This window comes from Sinocyclocheilus rhinocerous, unplaced genomic scaffold (genome assembly GCF_001515625.1).
Source record: "Sinocyclocheilus rhinocerous isolate Xijiao unplaced genomic scaffold, SAMN03320098_v1.1 scaffold2300, whole genome shotgun sequence".
NCBI lineage: Eukaryota > Metazoa > Chordata > Actinopteri > Cypriniformes > Cyprinidae > Sinocyclocheilus > Sinocyclocheilus rhinocerous.
Genome location: NW_015629642.1, coordinates 312,353 through 335,442, shown reverse-complemented (window position 1 = coordinate 335,442; position 23,090 = coordinate 312,353). Strand labels below are relative to the sequence as shown.

The window sequence follows — 23,090 nt, the reverse complement described above, 5'->3', positions numbered from 1 at the left end:
AGCACACCTCGCTTTTCAGAACGATGAGATTTGTAAAAATCGACGCGTTTCAGAAAGGCGGGGCATAGAGGAGCATCAATAATGTACAATATTTAGAAAAAATTGTTTTTTTTTTAACCCTAAACCGCATAAACACATTGCATTACACCAAATACACAAAATAATGTTCTTTTTAGCAGCGTCATATGACCCCTTTAATCGATCTGTGGAAATGTAAAGAGATATGTAAATACATGAACAGAGAAATCTCAATTTATATTTATACTGTTTTCTTTTGAATTTTCTTAATGTCAGATGTCAGAATCTGTTCTGGATGATTCAACTGACAACTTTGAAATCTCAGGGACAATTGAACCACCTGTACAAAATGTGAAAACTTGTGAGTTACTTGTGAAAAGTTCTGAAGGATTCGAAATGCCTTTATTCACATCCCATCAAACCTCTGATGGTAGATGCAAGACTGCAGTGAGCAGCGGAGAACAAAAAAAAGTAAAGCAAGCACTATATTGTCAGTTTTGTGAGAAGGCATGTAGAAAGATAGAACTGCACCTGAAGTGTGATCACGCAAAAGAACCTGAAGTGGTAAAAGCTTTAAATCTTGACACAGACTGTAAAGAAAGGAAACAGTTATTGAGCAGTTTTGCTATTAAAAAGAACTTCAACCAACCTAGAGATTCTCGAATCGATTGTGATGAAGATATTGTTCACTGCATTTTTTGCCATGAGTCTTTTGGATGGAACAAATTTCGGGAGCATGCTCTTATATGTAAGCATAGCATGAATCCAGCTGCATCCAGCAAAACTCAGGAAATGTTTGATGCAGAATTGGGAAATCTTGCTCCAGACACTATCGGCATCTCCAGACCTTTAGAGCCAACTAATGCTCCTGTGTCAAATCTCTCAGATTTACGTGATCGCCCTATACCAGAAACTAGGATATGTGAGGCGAAGGAGAACCATACTTTAGTGTCAGATCATTCCCAAATTCTATGCACTAGTGACAGCCCAGCACAGAAGGTTTGTGATCTGAAATCCTCAAGCCCTCCTAATCTTGACTCTTGCCAGAGTGCTGCTCCAAAAACCTATTATCCAGAAGTGAAGGGGCCAACTGTTTCTAACATTGACGGCAGCATAGCTCAAATTGATCTTGATGCACAATTATTGAAGCCATCTGGTCTAGATTCTTGCCAATGTTCTGCAATAAATCCTCCTTATTTGGAATCTTCATTTAGTACATCACGGAACCCTGATGTGGAGATACTTGAACCTCCCATACTAGATTCCTGTCAAGCAATACAAGTCGTAGAATCTACAGTTCCAACCCTTCCTTTTTCAAACAGTGGTTGCAATGTTCTTCAGCAGTCCCTTATAAAACAATCAGATCATCTCCGACTTGTGAACCAACCATTTTCTTCAGATCCAGAGGTGTCTTGTGATTTAGAACCTGATGGTTATTCTTCTTGTGATACTGGGTGTTGTGACAGCCTTCAGCTCTCTTCAAAACCAAAGGTTCCTTCAAGTCCTGCACCCTTAAACTCTTCTTCAGAATGCAATGCAGATTCAAAGTGTACTCTTAAGCTAGCTGTGTTTGATGATACGTATTTGGGCAGTAATGAGACAGAGCAAACCCAAGATTCAGATGTAGAAAGGAACATCTTCATGGTCTCAGGCAGCTCTGATGTGCATCTAGAACCTGAAAGTCGCCATACTCCAGATCCTAATAGCTATAACGTTGAACAAACCCAGTGTCAGCAGCCTGAAAGTATTGAAAATCCAGATGCTGGCAGGAGTGGGAATCAGCCAACAGCTGATCTAGAATTAAAGTCCGTTCCTTCTATTCAAGAAATCAAATCCAGAGCCGTAGGACACATGTCTTACCTTAAATTCCAAGAGTGTGATCTTCAAGAAGACCCTGAGAAGATCACTGATGAGAATGGCATTGATTGTGCTGTTGAAGTTCAACATGACTCAAGCATATCAGTGACAAGCAAGCAAAAGAGAAAAAGAGTCTACCAGATCAGCCGTCTGAAAGAGGAGTCAAAGAAAAGTTGTCCAAGTTCTCATTCTCAGGTTAATTTAAAAAAAATTTTTTTTTTTTTTTTGCGATGCAAGCTTTTAGTGCTTACCTTTGATAGAATTCTGCCGTAGTATTATACATATAATGAAACGTGCCGATCTTTTAGTGCTAATATGCAAAAACTGACCATACAAAGAATTTAGAATTATTATATTATTTGATTATTTAATTTATTATGCTCTTTTAAAATGTGGATGCATTAATTATTTGTTATTGTTCCTCCTTTGCAAAAACAGGGTCCTGGATGCCAAACCAATTCCACTGATGACAACTCCAGCGTATTCAAGATACATCACTGCTTTTACTGCAAGCAGCCACATTATAGAATGATGGATCATCTTCAGTCAGTTCATCCTAATGAACCAGAGGTGGCAAAAGCTCTTACCTTTGACAAGAGCTCACAAGAAAGGAAACAACTTTTTAACCATCTACAAACTAGGGGAAATGTTCTACACAACACAAATGTGGTTCAAAGTAGTAAACAAGATTTAAAACCATTTGGGAAGTTTGCACCGGAGTGCTCATTTGATGATAGTGTTTATTGCATCTACTGTTTAGGGTTATTTAACAAGAAGTCTTTTGCTTCGCATTTAGAGCAGTGCAAGGGCAAATCAACTCAAAGTGCTGAGGCTAGCTGTGGTGAAATGCTTCCTGATGCTGGGCCCATTCCTCCAGCTCCTACATTTATTTTCCCCTCTAGTCCAGAAGAGATTGATGCCAATATAGAACCATCAGGTTTTCATTGCCTAAATACCGTCTATGAAACAGATTTTGAAAATGAACAAGGAAGTTCTTCCCTTCCAGACCGCAGCTGCAATGTAGAGCGACCAGACATCTCAAGTCCAAATGAGGAGGTTAGAAACAATAGAGAGGCAGAGGGTGCCTTTTTACAATTCAGACGTTCTCCCAATCCAAGCACTGGTCAAGAATCAACAGACTGTAAGAATGAAGGAGTAAGTCTCCCAAAGTGTGATGTTGATCAAGAAAGGGCAGTGACACCAACATCAGACACCAGCTCCATCAGTCCTCACCCAGAATATGATGTTCTCAGAAATCCATGTGATGATTTCAGTCCACCTCAAAATGCCCAAACTGTGTCTAATGACACTCACAAGAGTAGCGTGAAAGCCCAAACTTATGGAACAGGGATGAAGAGGAGGAAGTGGTGCTCACGTGTCCATAATCAGGTAAATATAATTGTTAAATGACACATTCTGAACTTTGTTCTTCACTCTCTATTAGTAGATTCTTTACATAAAAAGATACTTTGAACCTCAATATAGTTATGTTTTTTTATGAGTAATACGGGTTATGTTAACACAAGTCCACCTCAAAATGCCCAAACTGTGTCTAATGACACTCACAAGAGTAGCGTGAAAGCCCAAACTTATGGAACAGGGATGAAGAGGAGGAAGTGGTGCTCACGTGTCCATAATCAGGTAAATATAATTGTTAAATGACACATTCTGAACTTTGTTCTTCACTCTCTATTAGTAGATTCTTTACATTAAAAGATACTTTGAACCTCTATATAGTTATGGTTTTTTTATGAGTAATACGGGTTATGTTAACACGTGAGCAGAACTGTTCCAGTATCCAGTATACAGCCAGTATTTTCAATGAACAAAAGATAAACGGTGGTGTTTTCTCCTTTCATTTGTAGTCACTGATCATGGATGATGACATCATATTGTAGAGAAATGCTTTGTTCTTATAAGAGAATGGAATTGACATTCTTGTTTTATTGACAGCCATCAACAAAGAGTCCTGAGGATTTACCAAATGCTGTTACAGATGACACAGGGGGAAAAGTTTCAGCCACAAAGCAAGGTAAAGTTACTGCTGGTCATGCAACCCTAAAAAGCATCAAAAGACACAATAAGTATTCTTATCTGTCCATTAAAGCTTCTAACTTTTTTTTGACTGAAGATGCTTTTGTTTTAGACACATAGGTGAGAGAGTTCCACTTTGAAGAAGCAGGACAGCAAAGTCAAAGACTATGACACGGATTGCGAGAAGTTATTGTTTACATCTTGGTGTTATGTTTTTTCAAAACATATTTATTTGTTTTTTAAATATGTTTTACAATGTTGTCTCAATCTAATGGGTTCAGTACTTTTACGGAATGATTAATTTCAGCCTGCTGTATTGTACAGATCATAGCATATGTTTAATAACTCCAGATTGAGAATAAAAAAAGTTAGAGGAATCTAAGGGTATATTGGTCTTTTTTGGTATCTGATATGTGACTTAAGGCAGTTTTCAGTTACTCATTCCAAAGCTGAGACACTAGACATAACAGCCATTACTCCAGTCTTCAGAGTCACATGATCCTTCAGAAATTATTCTAATTAGCTGATTTGGTGCTCAAGAAACATTTCATATCAATGTTGTTGAAAACAGTTGTGCTGCCTAATGTTTGTGTAAATCATGATACTTTTTTGAAGATTCTTTTATGAATAGAAAATATAAAAAACAACAGCATTTATTTGAAATCTAAATCTATATAAAATATAAAAAATAATATATACACAAAAATGTACAATCATAAATGTCTTTGCTGTCACTTTTGATTATTTTGTATAAACAACTATAAAATCAGCAACTAAATGTGAAGTTTTAATTGCTGGTAACAAGTTTCAGGATACTGATTTCAGTAAAACATCTGGGTAATAAAACCGGTTTATGGAGTTTGTGACTTAATGACTAAATCTCCTCTGTCATGATTTCATTTGTCCAAACGTTTTTTTTTAACTTTTAAATATTTAAGTACATTTAAATGTGGTAACATTTTTACTTTCACTCAAGTATGCATTTTGTTAGATAATTTGACCCTTTTCTCAGAATCCATACTTTCACTTGAAAGGCAAAATTATTTAAATATAAATTTTACACTGCTGAGGCACTAGTGTGTTTTATTTATCTATGAATTGCGATTAAACTGGAAGACTGCCCCACAGAGAACTGCTTTTCTTGTTTCAGATTTTGTTTTGTTTTTATTCCAGTCTCATTGTGAGCCACTATGACATCTCATAAAACTATGTTTATTAGATTCTCTGTTTATCACTACAAGTGTTGTGCATGAGTGTGAAGCTATGACTGAATATAGCTCATAAGAAATGATGAAGTTATTGGGCCAAAGGCTTCAAGTACTCCTCGCTGTTTTAAATTACTGTTAGTTTTTTTTAAATTGTTTTAAGACTAACAAAAAAAGACACATTGTAGTACTTTGCTGTTATTTTCATAGCTAAACCATGCCTTAATGGAGACGGGACCAGCCGATGAATTTTTGGCATCTGTTGGAACTACAGTCCTCACCAGGATGGATTTCCTTACTTTAGGGCACCAACGTGATGTAGAAGCAACAGTGAGATGCAGCAAAAAATAATATATTTTTACCCTTTAACCCATGCAGTACAGTATAGTACTATGTGCCCTTTTATGTCCTTACATTTTCACAGATTGTAAATGCATTTCTTTGAATGATAACAGATTTTGAATGTTTGTTTTTTTTCTTGTTGTAATTTTCAGGGCATTCCCAGACAACACAATTCAAATAACTGCGGATTGTTTGTGTTGATGGTAAGCCATGCAGTGTTGTAACCTAAGTCACACCAGAAAGTATTATAAATGTCCTACATCTGAAAGAATTTGCATTTGATGTTTAACTATGAAGTGCAACTAATTTCATTACATGTATCAGTCTAAACCTGTGAATTTCAAATCTTCTTCTGGGGATGTCATTAAGATCAAACTCTCTTCATAAGCTCTTTATATTTTAAACATTTGAAGGTCAGACGCGGAACGAAAACAACTCAGAAAAAAGAGGAGACTCACGCGCTCGTCTCTGTGCTGTTAACGGTACCTGTATTGTCTGTATGTATTGTTTAAATACAGAGACCTGAAATAAAGTAGTAAAATGACTAAACTGGATCGTCTGAACACTTTCATGACCGAGCGCTTGATGGCTGCTGTGAAGGAGATCATCTTCACAGTCGGTAGAACGGTTCGGGAGTATGAGGAGGAAACGGAGCGAATCAGGAGCGAAAACAAGCGACTGAAAGAAATGTTGCGAGACTCTGGGTGTTTCAGTGAACAAGCAAATGCTGGTAAGACGATTAAATTATTCAACTCTACAAAATACCAGGGTTAATGTTTCTGTTATATCATGTTTTGAATAAGGCATAACATTTTGATCTGGAATTATATATTTTTTTTTCATCAGAATTTTTTTTTTCCCCCCCCGTTTGTTTTGGTTGTGGGCACGAGTCCATGACCACGAGGTCATTCATAAATGTATCTATTCTTGATTACATGGTGTTCGAGGATGTGGGAATCGACACAGACCGTAAAAATATTATGAAAAAATGTATTGCACGAGTTAAGCAAAACATTAAATAAAAATTGAGTTTTGTGGCTTTTAATTCAGTGTAGCCTACTCTTAAAAGTTGACAAAACTTTTATTAAATATACGTTACGCATTTTTACAGTTTCTTTCGGGAAAAAGAACCAGAAATATTATTGACTCATATCATGCACTCGTGGGCGTGTCCAATTTTTGTCCAAACAAAATGCTTTCCAGAATATAATTTTCACAACAACTAGTAGCGAATGATGGTTCACTGCTGTGACGTTAAAACTTGACTTGAAATGAAAATCCACCCCATCTATATTCTAACATCTATTTAACGTATTATTGATCTTATTGTGAGCCATTAATCTATGCATATGTTTTTTGTTTTGTTTTTTTGACCTCATAATAATCAAAATATCATAAATCGTTCTTCTGGTGTAATGACTTTTCTCTGGAGACTTATGCATGTCTTCCTCAATCATTTAGTCCACTTAAACCATCCCACTGCAAGCTAGAATTCACCTGCTTGCATTATAGAGTACAATGCCCACATCTCAAAATCCAATCAACAGCCAATGAATAGAATTCAGTCCCTGCCTTAGAATTTTTATTTTTCGTTAATTTGTTTCACTCGAATGTACATCACAATACGGAAGAAAAGATCTGTCGCTACCTCTGTTTCATCACGACTAAGACTATTGGTTCTTCTATTAAAAAAGTGAGGAGGAGCCCTTTAATATATTCTGTTCTAGCTTTGTGTTTTATTAATAAACTACACAGAGGAACAAAAGCTATGCGTCTTCAAGTCTAATGTCATCAAGGAATGTTCAATACTATATCCATATTGTAGCTGTAGGGAACATTACAGATTCACATGGATTTTCAGGTCTACTATATCTTTTTATCTGCATGAAGAAAATGTTATGTTTTTTTTCTCAGCTCCTGTACAGTCTTATCAGCCCTTCTCTCCTGGGCAGCCCAGATGGATCTGCAGCCAGAATGAGGAGCTAGAACCCGTTGAAGAGATCCAGCAGGACCAAAGCCAGAGGATCGGTGAACAACACCCGTTCATAAAACCGGAAAAGCCTGAGTACTCTGTCGATGTTTACAGGGAATCTGTAGCTTTGCCATCAAAAGCCACCTACGACGAGGGCTCACACATGTGCGCTGATCACACCAACACAAATCCTATTGAGGATGAAATGACAAACTGTCATTTCTCATCTAAAATCAAAGTTGAATTCATGAACTCCAGCTTGTGTTCAGGCGATGCAATGGGAAGCACTGAAGATGCATATCAGAGCTGGTCGCCACACAGCCCAGATTTGCCTTTAGGGACATCGGATATCTACAGAGCACAGCACCCAAACCAGCCAACATACGCTGACAGCGAAGCTCCTGCCACAGTATCTCAGCATAACAGCTCATCTCATGATGCCAATCACGTTTCATATCACAACATATTATGTACAAACAGGGCTTACTGTAGCAGTAAATGCTGTGAAATGCAAAAGAGGACAATAGCAAAATCAAGCCCGGTGTGGAAGTATTTCTCTCTAAAAGAGGGAGACTGTAGCAAAGCAGTGTGCCTTATGTGTAGGGCCGTCATATCTCGTGGTCGCAAAGAATACACAACGTCGGCTCTTCTAAAGCACCTTCGGATGAAACATGGTAAATGTTGACGCTATCATTTGTTCTGATTTACAGACTTAAACCCTATTGAGCATCTGTGGGGCATCCTCAAACGGAAGGTGGAGGAGCGCAAGGTGTCTAACATCCACCAGCTCCGTGATGTCGTCATGAGTGGAAGAGGACTCCAGTGGCAACCTGTGAAGCTCTGGTGAACTCCATGCCAAGAGGGTTAAGGTAGTGCTGGAAAATAATGGTGGCCACACAAAATATTGACACTTTGGGCCCAATTTGGACATTTTCACTTAGGGGTGTACTCACTTTTGTGGCCAGCGGTTTAGACATTAATGGCTGTGTGTTGAGTTATTTTGAGGGGACAGCAAATTTACACTGTTATACAAGCTGTACACTCACTACTTTACATTGTAGCAAAGTGTCATTTCTTCAGTGTCGTCACATGAAAAGATATAATAAAATATTTACAAAAATGTGAGGGGTGTACTCACTTCTGTGAGATACTGTGTATATATATATATATGCTGTTGTACAGTATTTTCTGTTCAACTACTTTTATGGTGCTTAAATAATAAGATAAATATGAGGAAAGCCAGACATTATCTTTGTGTTATTCCTGCAGGAAATGCGCTAATCTTTGGCAGTGCTAAGAAGAGACGAATGAAAGAGATTACGAGAAAGACTGTGTGAAAACCACTAAACCACTCTCAGCCAGTGTGGACACTGGCTTTTGTGCATCATGGCCAACCTTTGAGTGTTTTCAAACGAATTGAAAAATCTACATCATACGGAGTGGGTTGAGATAGGGCAGTCAGAAATTTATGCACACAATAATCATCCAAGCTTTTTGATTATGGTTACAGACGTACAGACGGTTACAGACAGAGTAGAAGTGGGGGAATTCGTGGCCTAATGGTTAGAGAGTCGGACTCGTAACCCACTGCTCCGGGTGTGTGTTCACGGTGTGTGTGTGTTCACTGTGTGTGTGTGCACTTTGGATGGGATAAATGCAGAGCACTAATTCCGAATATGGGTCACCATACTTGGCCACATGTCACTTTTATAGAATCGTACTGTTTGGAAAAAACATCACAATCTTTAGCTTGTAAGTAACTTCATCATCGTATTGTCTAAAAAAATAACAGGATGTACATACTAGCTAGGGCATGAATAATATCAAAGAAAACTGTAATACAAAAGAGATTTAATCATTTTACAGACATTTACAGAATATTTTACCACCCCACTGAAATGTAAAATGTTTGAGGTTTTGAACTTGATTTGTCTTTTATACTCATTTTTGCAATAAATTAATCCTGGTTTAACAGCGTGTTGAGAATTTAGTTGTTTGTTTTAAAATTTTTTTTAAAGTTTGTTCAACTTACAAATCTTGTATTTATAGACATAGGAACATGAATAAAGAAGGTTTATGTAGGTGTAAACAAAGCTCAAGCATTGTATTTTTGCCCCTTTCTGCCCAGAGTTGAGTTAAAAAAAAAAAAAGTTTCTGAAAGTCATAATGAGAAACTTTCTCGTAATAATGACTTAGTTTCTTATTATGAGATGTGAAGTTGTTATGAGAAAGTTTCTCATTATGAGATTATACTAAGTCATAATTATATATACTTACAACATTGACTCAATTATGAGACATATGGATAAGTCATCATAATTCATAATTATACTAAGCTATCATTATGAGAATTTCAATATGAAATGTTAAGTCATAATTATGAGAAAGTCTCATGACTAACAGAATCATGTTTTCACACAACTGGGAAGTACACAGAAGTACTGGGACATGTGTCAGACAGGCAGACATTTGCATAGAATACAAAGTAACAAAGCTAATTAAAATTAGTCATAACGTAAATAGGAAGGAATATATTATATTTACAAAATTAAGTATAACTAAATGCCACACTTCACACTATAGGCAAACACAATACAGGTCTATGTAATATGTATTAGAAAAATAAACATTAATTAGATGTGCCAAATATGGACAAGGAAGGAAGGAATTAAACTTGTAAAAGAATTATAAGCTTCTGGAATTACAGAATTCACTTTGTGCTGTATTTTTTAATATTGGGCCTGAAACTGGTAGAACAATAAAGGCGATAATGACTGTGGCGTTATAATGCACCTGTCTAGTTGGTTTGCAACCGGCCAATAAATCAACAGAAGAAGAAGAAGAAGAAGTGATAACAGTTCTTTCCTCACCTTCTAATCCACTTCTCTCCTTTGGTAGGCGCTGAATCGGTTTATTTCTGTGGTTAAAGAGCAGTGTTGCCAGGTCCCCGGTTTTACCGCGGGATATTGGGCTACTTTAACTGTTGCCGCGGGTTGTTTATCATGTCCGCGGTTTGAAGCGACCCAAAAACGTGGTATTTATCCCCTGGAATACGCATTTTCCCAGGGGAACCCCGCCACAAAACAACAACAACCGTGTATTTTAATCCTAGGAATGCGATTGGGTTAGTTTTGAGTAGCAATTGGGCGGGGTTTTGTTGTGAAAACCTGGCAACCCTGTTAGAGGAACATATACATGGTCATATGACCGCACAGGGACGAGTGTTTACATTCTGCCTTGCTGTACGACGAACATAAAATAACTTCATTTACTGCGAGCTAACAGCAAAATGACAAAGTTGCAGGTCATCAACACGTTTCTGACGGAGCGCTTAATGGCGACGCTCAATGAAATCATGGACATGATCGGCGGGACTGTCCTGCAGTATGAAAAAGAGCTGGACAGCGTGCAGAAGGACAACGAGTATCTGAAGAAGAGACTGAAGGAGATCGAGAAAATCGTCGAGTCAAACGGTACATCGACCCTTAATAGAAAATAATGCGTTCTGCCAAAGTCAGACGTTATTTACAGCCGTTATTTACGCATATTACCGTGGAAACCATGGTTTCCGCCGAAATAACATAGTTATAACAGTAAAAATACAGCCACCTCTGTTATGAAAAAGTTAAACACAATGGCAGAAAAACTCAAAGCTTTTTGTAGGAGATAACGTAAATGTATTATGGTTTTACAGGCAGGTATTTAATTTGTTGTAAGGGAAGTTCTACATGTATATAGTATTATAAACTAATAAACAAATATTTAATATAGATAATATTTATTATATTTTGTAATGTTTATAAAGTAATATTTATAAACCAGTAACTCGTGTCAAATTAATCACGTACATCAATTTGATACACAGTCTGTATAAATGATCAGATTAGACACACCTTCTCACTCTTTTTTATTACTATTTCCTTTGTCAGAATAACAGTAAAGTCTTCAAAACTATGAATTAACACAAAGGAAAGTATGAAAATTATGTACTGATTAAAATGAGAAACAAACCAAAGCAATTTTACTTTTACTGTCTTAAACAGTATTGAGTTTCCATGAATGTCGGTCACTTGTTCCTTCACGGTCTGGTCCAACTTATCCTTTAAAAAAATTATCATTTACATGTTTAAATGTTTGTAATGTTTAAGATATTTCATGTAGGGAACAGGGAATATTACATATAGACCTATGTCTATGCCACTTTTCAGGATTCTCCTAGGTAGCCAATATGTTAATTTTAGGCCATGCTTTATGTTTATAGCTACAGGAATACAGGAATTTTATAGGAATCTCCTATAAAATTGGACACTCACTGCTTATAATAGAATATAATCCTTATTTATTTGGGTGTAATTAAGGCCCCAAACCAACCCATGTCTATAAATGTTTTACTTTAAGGGCCAGTTATGAAAATATTTGAACCCTAAACCATTGGCTGTAAGGCTGGAATACACTACACTGACTTTTATAATTGGTTAGAAACAGATTGCCGAAACTCACATAGAAACTTTGGCCTTGTTGCTAGGAGGCAAATGAAAACAGTGTGTTCTAAAATCAGCCTAAAGGCTGGAATATACTACATGACTTTTCCCCCGATTTACAGTTTCGAGTTTCGAGTTGACAGATTCCACAGAAAATCGCGTAGTTCAGCTAAATGTACGAAGCTAAAGCCTAAAACCTTGCAAGTATCCGTCAGTAAAATAAGCCAAAATGTGTTAAAGACCACTTGTCCTGAATCAGGCGTAGCTCATGTCAACTACAACACCGCTCATCAAAACACAGACTCAAGATCAGTCAGGAACGACACTATTAGCGGCAGCGGTCATCTCGGTATAGCTAACGTTGCGGTCAACCCCCAACGTCACGCGGCGTTCAGGCAGGGTAGGGGAAGAGGACGGGGACGAGGAAGAGTCAAAGGTCCTGGGACGCACATATGCCCACAGTGTGGAAAACTATTCCCGCATCATTCACGGCTAAAGGTGCACATGCTCATTCATACAGGGGAGAAGCCGTACGCTTGTGCTCAGTGTGGGAAACGCTTCAACAATGACGGGACTCTGAGGAACCACAGCCGCGTGCATCTGCAGCTTCGTCTGTTTGACTGTCCTGTGTGTGCGCGTAGCTTTAAGGATGCCTACACCTGTCGAAATCACATGCGTGTTCATAATAGGTGAGGCAATGGTGTTTCTGCTTCAGCAGCCAAATTAAACAGAACTTAAGCTACAGGAGAGACTCATGGGAAGGTTTCCCTAGTGATCGTGACATGTGCAGTCGCAGTTTTCCTGCTCCTGATTACTATCAGCAGTGCTAGATAATAGAGACATGTAAAATGTGCCATGTTGTGGGCAGGAATGAGAGACGCTGAACAATATAATAAGTCACATGTTGATCTTCATGTCCTCAGAAAACCTTTCGAGTATAGTGTTTGATGATGTTGTTGAAATTCATTTCATGTTCCTGTCGTGTCCCCTGCCATCACACCAGTAGGAGGCAACAAACAAGTGCCAGTATTGCCAGCTGTTTTCTGCTGCTTTTAGTATGCTAAATTAAATTGTTTGATTAGAGATTTGACAGAGTGTTTACTCTTTTGGCTTTCTCTATCATCAGCAGACGAATGTCTATAAGACCTATTAAACAATGTGCAAAACATCATATTTGAATGAAACCTTCTAAAAAAGTTGTTCCAACTCTAGTCCACCCGAGAATGGAATAGAGAACCCGAGTTCTTTCTTCTGTGGAACATAAAGAAGAAGAATTTTGAAGATTTTTGGTAATCAAACAGTTTCCATTCCCATTGACTTCCACTGTTTTTTTACCCATAAAATGAAAGTCAATGTGAACCGAAGCTGTTTGTTTACCAACATTCTTCAGAATATCTTCCTTTACATTCCACAAAAGAAAGACACAAGTTTGTCATAAGTCGTAAGTTTGAAATTAAATAATTTTCATTTTTCACTTTGAACATCTGAACAAGTGGATCAAGATCTTCAGGTTCACTTGAACATTTCAGGCAGTGTTTAACTAAACCCTACAGGAGGGTGATCAGTATATGTGACCCTGGAGCACAAAACCAGTCTTAAGTCGCTGGGGTATATTTGCAGCAATAGCCAAAAATACATTGTATGGGTCAAAATTATCGATTTTTCTTTTATGCCAAAAATCATTAGGATATTAAGTAAAGATCATGTTCCATGAAGATATTTTGTAAATTTCCTATGGTAAATATATCAAAAATGTATTATCATTAGTAATATGCATTGCTAAGTACTTCATTTGGACAACTTTAAAGGTGATTTTCTCAGTATTTTTTATTTTTTATTTTCAAATAGTTGTATCTCGGACAAATATTGTCCTATCCTAACAAACCATACATCAATGGAAAGCTTATTCATTCAGATGATGTATAAATCTCAATTGCAAAAAATTGACCCTTATGACTGGTTTTGTGGTCCTGTGTCACAGCTTAAGGTTTATATAATGTTAAAAAATTTAAATTCAAATGTTTAAGTTTCTACTAGATCCCACTAGGTGGCGATGTTGAGCAATTTTAGAATAAGACAAACCATTTCAAGTTTAGTGTAGTTACTTCCTAACTATGTCATCTGATTTGTTGAACCAGAGCCGGGGCATATGTTCACCCTTTTGCTGAAAGTTTTCACGTAAGAGATATGGATAAAGTTTTATCCATTACAAAAGTTTTAAGGCAGTGTTTCTCAAACTTTTTTTACTCGAAGGCCCCCACTGTCTACAACAATGTCTAAAATGTTTATGGAAAACACTGGTTGAGTACCACTGCTTTGAGGGCTTGTTTTACTCATTATGATTTTAAATAGAAATTCTGTCATCATTCACCTACACTTATGTTGTACCAAACCTGTGTGACTGACTTTCTTCTGTGGTAAGGTAAGGTCAAATTTTCAGTGAATGTTTTGGACTGGTCTTTACTCTAATATAGCAAATAAGATGTATATGATCCTTTTATCACGTTCGTCTTTTTTGGAGCCTGACATCCCCTGATACCCATCCACTTTCACTGTATGGATGAGAGCAGCTTAGACATCCTGCTAAATATAAGAAAGAACATCATACAGGTTTGTGGGTGAGTAAATGATTTAAGAATTTAGGAATGCTGACATTTATGTGAACTAACTCTTTAAAAGTTACAATCAGTATGTAAAAAGTTACAATCAGTATGACTTGAGGTATAATCTTAATTTATTAGATAAAATACCTTTTAAGGCTAAGTGTTTCTTAACAAGGTGGGGCCTTAGGAAACTTTTAAGGGGGCCTCAGATGGCTTAAAATTATTTTAAACAAGTCAAAACAAGCATTAAAATGAGCCAAAACAACTAAAAATCAAGATATTTCTTAATTACATTCACCCCCTCAACACCCATTCTCTCTTAAGAAAAAACAAATAAACAAACAATAAAAAAAACTTATCCTAATTTTTTAAGTTTGATTTGCAGACCTGAAAATGACATGTAAATTAATAAAACCTTATAACTCAATGAGGATTTTTATAATAAATAAATGAAGACTTTATATAAAGACATTTTTAGTTATGCCAAGATCTAAAATACTTTATAATCTAGAAATTGTGCGAGTAAAAAAAATATAATCAAACACACCTAATCAAACTCATCTCCAATACCTGAAATGGTTATGTCAGATAAGGGAGACATCCAAAATGTTTACTGCTGGGGTGCATGATGATAGTGGCAATGCCCCGGGTCAGATACAGTGACACTGACACATTTACCTCACTGTGGTGTGCTGTTAAGTGGCCGTCTAATTACCATTTACTCATTGAACACATAATCAACCAGATGCATCTTGAAGAACCACAGAATCAGAGCAGTGGTTTTTCACAGTAGGAAAGGCTGATATTATCTTGGTTTGGAATTCCATTTAGAGAGTATCTTATTGCTTATTGGTGTAAAGATACCCAAATCCACAATTGCTAGAACAACGCCACAATAACTCCCAGAATGAAGCCTTTGCGAATGAGATCATTCAGATGAAGTGTGCTTATATGTTGGTGGTGTGCCATGATAGATGTTCTGCTTGCCGGAGCGATTACGAATCGTAATTCTTAAAGGGGTCATATGATGATACACAAAATAGTGTTCTTTTTAGCAACATCATATGACCCCTTTAAGAGGTTTCTAAGCTTGCTTCAAGAGGATGCAAGGAAATGACGCACATCTTAAAGAGCAATGCATTTCAAATGTATTTCCAATTTGTACATAATCACTTCATATAAATGTAAACCACAAAGCCTCAAGAATACTGCACTTTTTTGGTACAAAACAACCAGACGACACACACGCGTACGCATGCAGACGCACTCCAGATTGTCCTAGTATATGGCACATATAAACATTTGATTCCAAAAATATATAAGTAATTAACATATGCGATATCAAATTGTAGCATGTCCATAAAACCCCTTTTTAAAGAAAAGTAACAACTGGAAATTGAAAACCGCCAAATTTGAGACCTTGGAAAACACAGTTGGTGCAAAGTAAAAAATGTAAACATTGCATCATGCTACAAAATGGATAGTCTATTTGTTAGCAGCACACATAAACCTGCTCCTGATGAAATTGTATTCGTTTTAAATATGATTGACAACATTGAGAGGGCAAGCCCTTAAAGACCTTCCCATGTTGTCATGGCGATAGCATGTGTATATCATTTTGATGCATTTATGGCAGGCAGTTTACATGCACCCCCGTATTTTGTTAAAGATGCGCTGTCTGCAAGCATTACGAAAGCACTGGACATTGAAATACATTGTAATCAGTTAGTCAAAAAAGAGAATTGTGCTACACAAGATTTCATAAGAATAAAATACACTTCAACGTTACAAAATGTGTAGAAAACGTGCAGCAATGAGCGTGTGAGAGAGAGAGAGAAGTGGGTGAAAGGGGCGGGGACTCACTTTGAGTGACACCAAGTCAGAAGACAACTGGTGGCCCATCCTCCACTTCCCTTTTAAACAGCACTAAGTGTTTAATTTACTTCCAACATCCTGGCCCCTAGTTAGCTCATATAATTATCTCCATGTCCACCTCATATCAATCAAATCAATTAACCTATCATGACTGATTTCCTCGTTCCTGGCAGGATTCTTCCTCAATCATGGCAGGTGGTCTGAGGCAGCTCATTGGTCAGAATGTGCCAGCGCTCCACCCTTTGACCCTTGTTCCTCAAGCAGTCCATCCAGTGACGAAGTGCATCTCCTTGGACATGACAACTCAGGCACACGCCACCTGCCATTCAAGAGTATATTTTGAGTTGTGTAAGTACATAAGTCTTAATATCAAGCTGTGCTCTGAAAGAAAAACTACTGCTTACTGACTACTGCATAGTATATACTGAATACTGCCTCTTTACAAATGGTATATGAAACAGAACATTATGCAGTCATTAACATTTCAAACAGTTGTGCATGTTTAAATCAGCAAATGTACGGTATGCAGTAATTATCTTGAAAATATTGCATATCATATGGGATGCACGTCTTATCAGTACCATATCAGCTGATAATAGAGATTTTTTAAATTTATGAAATATAAGTCAGCTTATTTTCAGATATGTAATGTTACATGCTTATTCTCCTATATTTGCATTTAGATTACCTTTGCTGTCATGTTTAATCTTTCAAAATAAAAAAATAATTTAATACCACAATCTCAGTGACTATTAAATTTCATACTGCAGATTATAATGTGCACAAGTAATTTATTACACTATAATATAATTTCCATTTAGCATGAAATTCTTAAGCCATAACATGAAAATAAATATCATTTTATTAGTATTGGACAAAATTTTAACATTGTTGCATCCCTGCTGATTTTTTGTAAAAATGTCTTTAATCTTGGCTTCAAAATGCCTTTTAATCTTTAATCTTATCAAATTATGAATCAAGAACAAGATGTTAAAATGACAACAAGTTTGACTTCTGCTCTATTCATTACATCTAGTGTAATGCATTGTGGGATATAGTATTTGACACAGAGTGCTCTCTTTAATAATGCATATTTTAGCAACTGCAGTAGGTCATCTGGGGTATTCCCTTCATATAGAAAATTAGCATGCTGTGCATAGTATATAGACTATATACTTCAGAAATAGCATGATATGATAGTATGCTATTACAAACACAGCCCATGTTGGTACAGCCCTTATTCTTCAAAAGCACATATAATAAAGATAATACATTTAATTTGGCAGGGTAATCCAATTAATTTCTAGATGTATGCCAATGAAGAATTTTTATCATGCCTAATTTTTAAGCATGATTAATCAAATTTTCATTTATTGTCAACAAAAGTTTCCAATCAAGGAAATTTCTATTATTACACAACTCTTTGGAATATTTGATTCTGATTCAATTGCAGCATTCAAATATTTCCTAATATCCATTGTCATACATGGTAGTGTTGTGTGTCAGACTGCTACTTAAAATTGACGGTCACTTTGCTAGACCGATTGATTTGTACATTGTATTGGATTGCTTTGTTCCTATCTGAAGATTTAAGATAACAGATAAAATAATTTCAATTCGTATCAGTATTGTATGCCCACATACTTATTTATTTGGTGAATAGCCGTGCAATTAGTGGAATAATGCACAGTTCGGGGTCATTCACACAGAATGCACTTTTGCGTTAAAAAACGTGAGAAAAAAGTAGTAAAAAAATGTCAAGGATTCGAGAATTCAAGGATTCAAGGATTTTTCAAAGTCGAACGTGACGACACTGCATTCGAAAAATGCAGCGTTCACGCGCAAGACACGGAAAGGCAAACAAGACTCAAGCACAAGGGTCAAACATGTCTGTCTCACATCTGTCTCATGAGTCTCATATTTTTGCGTTTACAATGTGAGACTGAGGTTAGGAGAATGAAAAAAACACTAGGTCTTGAGATATGTTATTTTACGTGTTTTTAAAATTTTTTTTTTATGTGTTACTTGAGTGGCGCAATATGCTGAAAAAGATGTGAGCACAACACGCATAGACGACTGTCTAGTGCCTGTGTACAAAGATAAACAATGGAAACGCAGCGCAATGGAACGCAAAAACATGTTGTGTGTAAACAGCCCCATAGTTGGTTGCAAAAAACAGCTCATTATAACAGATCATAATTGCATGCTCTCACCTATGAAATCGTTAGATCTTCCCAGATCATAGTCCCATACTGTGACCTCCAGTGTCTTCTGGACCAGTTCAGATAGAGAGATCTCATAGAAAAACTCCTGTGGGTGGTAAAATATGATGTGGATTATTGCAGCAGTTCAATAGTTTCATTGCATTATCAGAGTTTGAAGGACGGTGCCTCAGGTTCTCATTTGATCAACCCTTTGGCCAAAGCCCAAAATGTTATTTATTCATTGTCACATTTGATTTCCCCTCATTAATTTCAAAGGACATTTTTAAACACAGAAAGATCTCATATGCATCATCCTGACAGCTCCGAAGCCACCTGGGGAATAATAAAAATATTAAACCCCATGAAAAGTTGCTTCAAAAACAAACTTCCAGAAACAAATGGCATTTGGTAGTTCAGTCAAACAGGTGTTCCCGTCTGGGGCTTTCACACCCACTGACTGAAGCCTGACATGTGCCTGAATAAAGGAAAGAAACATTTATGCAGTAGAAGGCAATACATTTTAAATAGAGGCTGCTTTCTGGGGTATCCGAGTTAAATCATGCTGGGATCACAGGGATCAAACCACTGGACCTTCCTCTTCTGACTTCTACCCATCCCTCTCCCCAGAGCCAAAGGCAGCCACACATGTTCAAACAGTTCATAAAAAAAGAAACTGGAGCATGTTCTAAATATAATATGTTGAGGAGTGCTGTTGCTCCTGCCTCTTATTCCTCTCATGAATTTTCAGCACCCTCATGAACAGTTTTGATATGATATGATATCATGGTTTTGCTAAACGGGGCTCCTGTGGAGCAAGGGGCAGACCTGCTTTTAAGCACATAGTGGCGTGTGAGATTGGAGTGAGCAGCCTTCAGTCTGAGCCGAGGAGTAATTATATGGCCAATCTGGCACTTAGCCTTACTGGCGATCGCCTGCCACCCACATGACAGAGAGAGTGTGAGACAGACGGGAAGGAGGAGAGGGAGAAAAAGAGAAACGGAGGACATGACTGAAATTAGAAATGTGCGTTTAGGTGGAGGTCTTCTGGGAATGTGCAGTGAGCAAGGATGCAGTGCAAAGAAATATTGGACCAGACATCTCATTAACACTCAAGACGCTTGTGAGGCGCACGACACGCATGTGTAATGAAATGAGTGTGCCGCACTCCCCGGCACCGGCAGTTCGTCAAATACATCCATACCTCATTGAATTCTGGGTTAAGGGTCTTTTTAATCACTGCCGTTTTGTGTTTGGATTTCTTCTTCACATCTGGCTTCAGATATCTGGAAAGAGAAAGGCAGATGGAAGAACAAAGTGAGGGCCGTAGGTAGAGCAGGACAGTGGGAGAGCAGGAGATTAAAACAAGCGTCACCATTGTCGCAAGCATACGAAACGGACTCCAGACTCGTACCAAGCTGTTTGCTTTTCGGCTTTTGCGGTGACGTCCCACAGGCTTCCATAAAAATTTGATTTGCTTTACGTACTGCTGTTAACTCTTACCCACCCTCCCCCAAGACACACAGTTAGAATATGGCTTTGATCCTGAGGAAAAGAGAGAATGTGTATGTGTGCGTTTGTGAAAGGAATGGAAGAGAGAGAGAGCGAGAGAGACAGAGTAACTGGAAGGGACTTGAGCATGGGTGGGGGTCCTGTCTGTTCTTATGCCATTTTGCCTGGGGAGGAAGAACTGTTTGGGAGCGTTTATTTTAATACATGATGTGAGAAAAATAATGAGAGATTAGAGGGGGGCACAAATGAGAGCGTGAGAAGCAGAGCCACATCAGAGGAAAGACGTAGGATGTACAGGTTTTTTTTTAAGCCTTATTATACTATCCATCTCTCTTTCGCTCTCTCGTTTTACAGTTTCTCCTACTCACTCTCCACCTCTGAGAACGGTGTATGGCACCACCCTTCCAAACCGGTGTTCTTTTTCCTTTGCCCTTTGCCCTTTTCATTTTTTCACTTTATTTATTTTTATTTTTTACATGTCTGTGCTTTCTCAGTGTTGTTGCAGAAATCTCACATTTTCACATAGGGATCTGAGAAGCCGTTGACATCCATGGCTGCCAGATGGGCACAGCGTAGTACTCCGACGTACAAGCCCCCTCGCCGGCCCTCTGCTTCGCCCTCTGCAGGAGGTGGCAGGAACTGCAGCGAGAGCAACAGGCGGCCCCTCTCTTCCAAACTGGTCAACTGTTCATTCTCCCACTGCAAGAAAGAACAAATGAATGTTAGGTCCAAAAATGTAACCACATTAGGCATTTCTCTGAAGGAAATACCAGTGGTTGCATGGAATAATGTTGAGGTTTCAGGTAGGCTTAGGTTCAAGGCTTAAATGATGCGCATATGAAATGCCGAATCATGCCTCGTTTACAATCGGTTACACAAGACTCAACACAGTCACTGTGTGGTGGAAAGGCAGCTATTTATGGATGCATATATAGATGGAAGATGAACCCAATCAGAATTTAGTATGCAAATAGTTGTAAGAAGGAAGACTTATCACATCTCAATATGCAAATATTTTGATGACACCATCGCTGTTGGTTACATTTTAACATTCTATCAATGTACTGGTCAATGGAAAATTTTCTAACTTTATTCTTGAGCTGTGTCTCATTTTGCTCATTATGAATCAGAATATCAAGAACACAAATTTGGGCACTAGCAAGGGCCTTGATCTATTAAACATTAATGGAATTGATGATTCAATATCCTGTTTATAGGGTTTCAAATGTAAAGATATTTAAGGACAGAATAACTCTGTACATTACAACAGGACCAATATCCTTCTGGTATGATTTTTTTTGTTTTTTTTGCCTTGGAGTGATTTTAACAGTGGGAAAGCCATAAAAAATGGCCGACTTCCTAGGGTAGTGCACTTACTACTGGACTAGAGAGCAGATTGAGAGACACCCTTTAATTTCCTAAAATATAACGTGTTTTATAGAAGGAAATACCAGTTGTTGCAAGGCAGCAAAAGAATAATGTTGAGGTTTTAGGTAGGCTTAGGATAAAGGCTTAAATGATGCGCATAGGAAATGCTGAATCACACCTTGTTTACAATCGGTTACACAAGAATCATCACACACAATAACACTGTGTGGCAGGAAGGCAGCTATATGAAATCAGAAAACTTCAAACTTTAATCTTGAGCTCTGTCTCAAGCTCACTAGCAAACTTGTGACTTGTGAATCAGAATATCATGAACAAATTCGGGCACTAGAAATGGCCTTGATCTACTAAACATTGGGGGTATATTTACATGGTTTCAAATGTTAAAGATATTTATGGACAACAACTGTGTACATTAAGACAGAACTTATATGCTTTTGGTATGATTTGTTTTGTGAGTAATTCATTTTGTAGGAATTTTGTGAATTTTGGTGCTTTGGAACGTTTTGACTGCCATATGGGATGAATGGGACCGCTCTAGACTACCTGGGGTAGTGCACTTACTACTGGACTAGGGAGCTGATTGAGTCACACCCTTAATTTCTTATAGTATAAAGTGAAAACAAAAATAAAAACAAAACTAAAATAATAGCTCACCTAAGATTGGTTCATGCTAAATTAAGTTTAATACTTTAGAAAAACCCCTAACCAAGAATATCAATACAGCGCTGTCTTGCAAGCATTGTAATAAATCATCTATATTAAAAGTGACTGTGTAGGAGACTCAGTACACAGCATACAACTGAACCAATGATAAGGACTCCCTCTGGGTAAAATCTGATCATGTTCACATGTAGAATAATTATAAACAGTAGGGCTGGTTATCGAGTAATTTTTAGGCACCGACCATCGAGTATCAAAAAATGTCTTGTCGTTCCGTACCAGATTTCGATACCTAAGGGGTTAATCTCATCAAAGTCAGTGAGCCAATAAGCATGCAGCATGCTTTATGTGCCTAAATCAGTGATTGGCTCTGGCTAGAAGCAGCTAATGCTCATCAGATTGCGTAAATCAGTCGAAAATGAATTGAAATTATGATTCTGTCTAACCTATGCGTTTTAAAACGAAAATGCACTAGTGTAAGCGTAACCTAGGGACATTAGTGTTAGTATAATGTGACATCTATGCACTAGGCTCATTTTTAAAGGGGTCATATGATGCGATTTCAATTTTTCCTTTCTCAAGCTCTTGGTGCATAAAGAAGATCTGTAAAGTTGCAAAGACTAAAGTCTCAAATCCAAAGCGATATTCTTTATAAAAGTTAAGAGTCAACCACGCCTACCTAAAACGGCTCGTTCTAACACGCCCCCACATATCTACGTCACGATGTGGGAAGATTTGCATAACATCGCCCAAATGTTCACGTAAAGAAAGGCGTAACTTTGATTCTCGCTGTAGTATTTGTTGTTGCCGTGTGTTTCGTTGTGAAAGCGAAACTACTTTGTTTGGTCTTCCAAAAGAGGACGATATCTGCTTCGTCATGCCTAGAGCTGATCCGTGCTGGTCGCTGAGGAGTTCAACCCAAATATTCAGATGTGTGCAGC

General features: G+C 37.6%; 4 protein-coding genes and 2 long non-coding RNA genes across 6 annotated transcripts in view; 5 read left to right on the top strand and 1 right to left on the bottom strand.

The window, feature by feature from the left end:
* LOC107739407 (uncharacterized) overlaps positions 1-3,285 on the top strand; it is a 6,933-nt gene extending 3,648 nt beyond the window's left edge. Inside the window, exons 4-5 of the mRNA XM_016551509.1 lie at positions 295-2,070; positions 2,314-3,285. Coding sequence (XP_016406995.1) covers positions 295-2,070; positions 2,314-3,285 — 2,748 coding nt within the window. The remainder of the gene's footprint in view (positions 1-294; positions 2,071-2,313) is intronic.
* Positions 3,286-3,406: 121 nt separating this feature from the next.
* On the top strand, positions 3,407-4,383 carry LOC107739395 (uncharacterized). Its single transcript, XR_001639989.1, has 3 exons — positions 3,407-3,516; positions 3,829-3,907; positions 4,022-4,383. It is a non-coding gene; the product is annotated as an uncharacterized LOC107739395 (long non-coding RNA).
* An 862-nt stretch (positions 4,384-5,245) lies between these two features.
* On the top strand, positions 5,246-5,911 carry LOC107739414 (uncharacterized). Its single transcript, XR_001639990.1, has 3 exons — positions 5,246-5,444; positions 5,609-5,659; positions 5,870-5,911. It is a non-coding gene; the product is annotated as an uncharacterized LOC107739414 (long non-coding RNA).
* Positions 5,912-5,916: 5 nt separating this feature from the next.
* Positions 5,917-8,997, top strand: LOC107739413 (uncharacterized). Its single transcript, XM_016551518.1, has 3 exons — positions 5,917-6,186; positions 7,371-8,102; positions 8,698-8,997. Exons 1-3 carry the CDS (start codon positions 5,997-5,999, stop codon positions 8,763-8,765), a joined length of 990 nt encoding a protein of 329 aa, XP_016407004.1. The 5' UTR covers positions 5,917-5,996; the 3' UTR covers positions 8,766-8,997.
* Positions 8,998-10,261: 1,264 nt separating this feature from the next.
* LOC107739406 (zinc finger protein 181-like) lies at positions 10,262-12,963 on the top strand. Its single transcript, XM_016551508.1, has 4 exons — positions 10,262-10,276; positions 10,614-10,901; positions 11,123-11,126; positions 12,032-12,963. Exons 2-4 carry the CDS (start codon positions 10,718-10,720, stop codon positions 12,600-12,602), a joined length of 759 nt encoding a protein of 252 aa, XP_016406994.1. The 5' UTR covers positions 10,262-10,276; positions 10,614-10,717; the 3' UTR covers positions 12,603-12,963.
* Positions 12,964-15,873: 2,910 nt separating this feature from the next.
* The window catches only part of LOC107739394 (double C2-like domain-containing protein alpha), a 30,892-nt gene continuing 23,675 nt past the window's right edge, over positions 15,874-23,090 (bottom strand). The window contains exons 8-11 of the mRNA XM_016551496.1: positions 20,615-20,799; positions 19,793-19,874; positions 18,601-18,697; positions 15,874-16,706 (exon numbers count right to left, since the gene is read on the bottom strand). Of these exons, the coding sequence (XP_016406982.1) occupies positions 16,570-16,706; positions 18,601-18,697; positions 19,793-19,874; positions 20,615-20,799 (501 nt within the window). The 3' untranslated portion in view covers positions 15,874-16,569. The remainder of the gene's footprint in view (positions 16,707-18,600; positions 18,698-19,792; positions 19,875-20,614; positions 20,800-23,090) is intronic.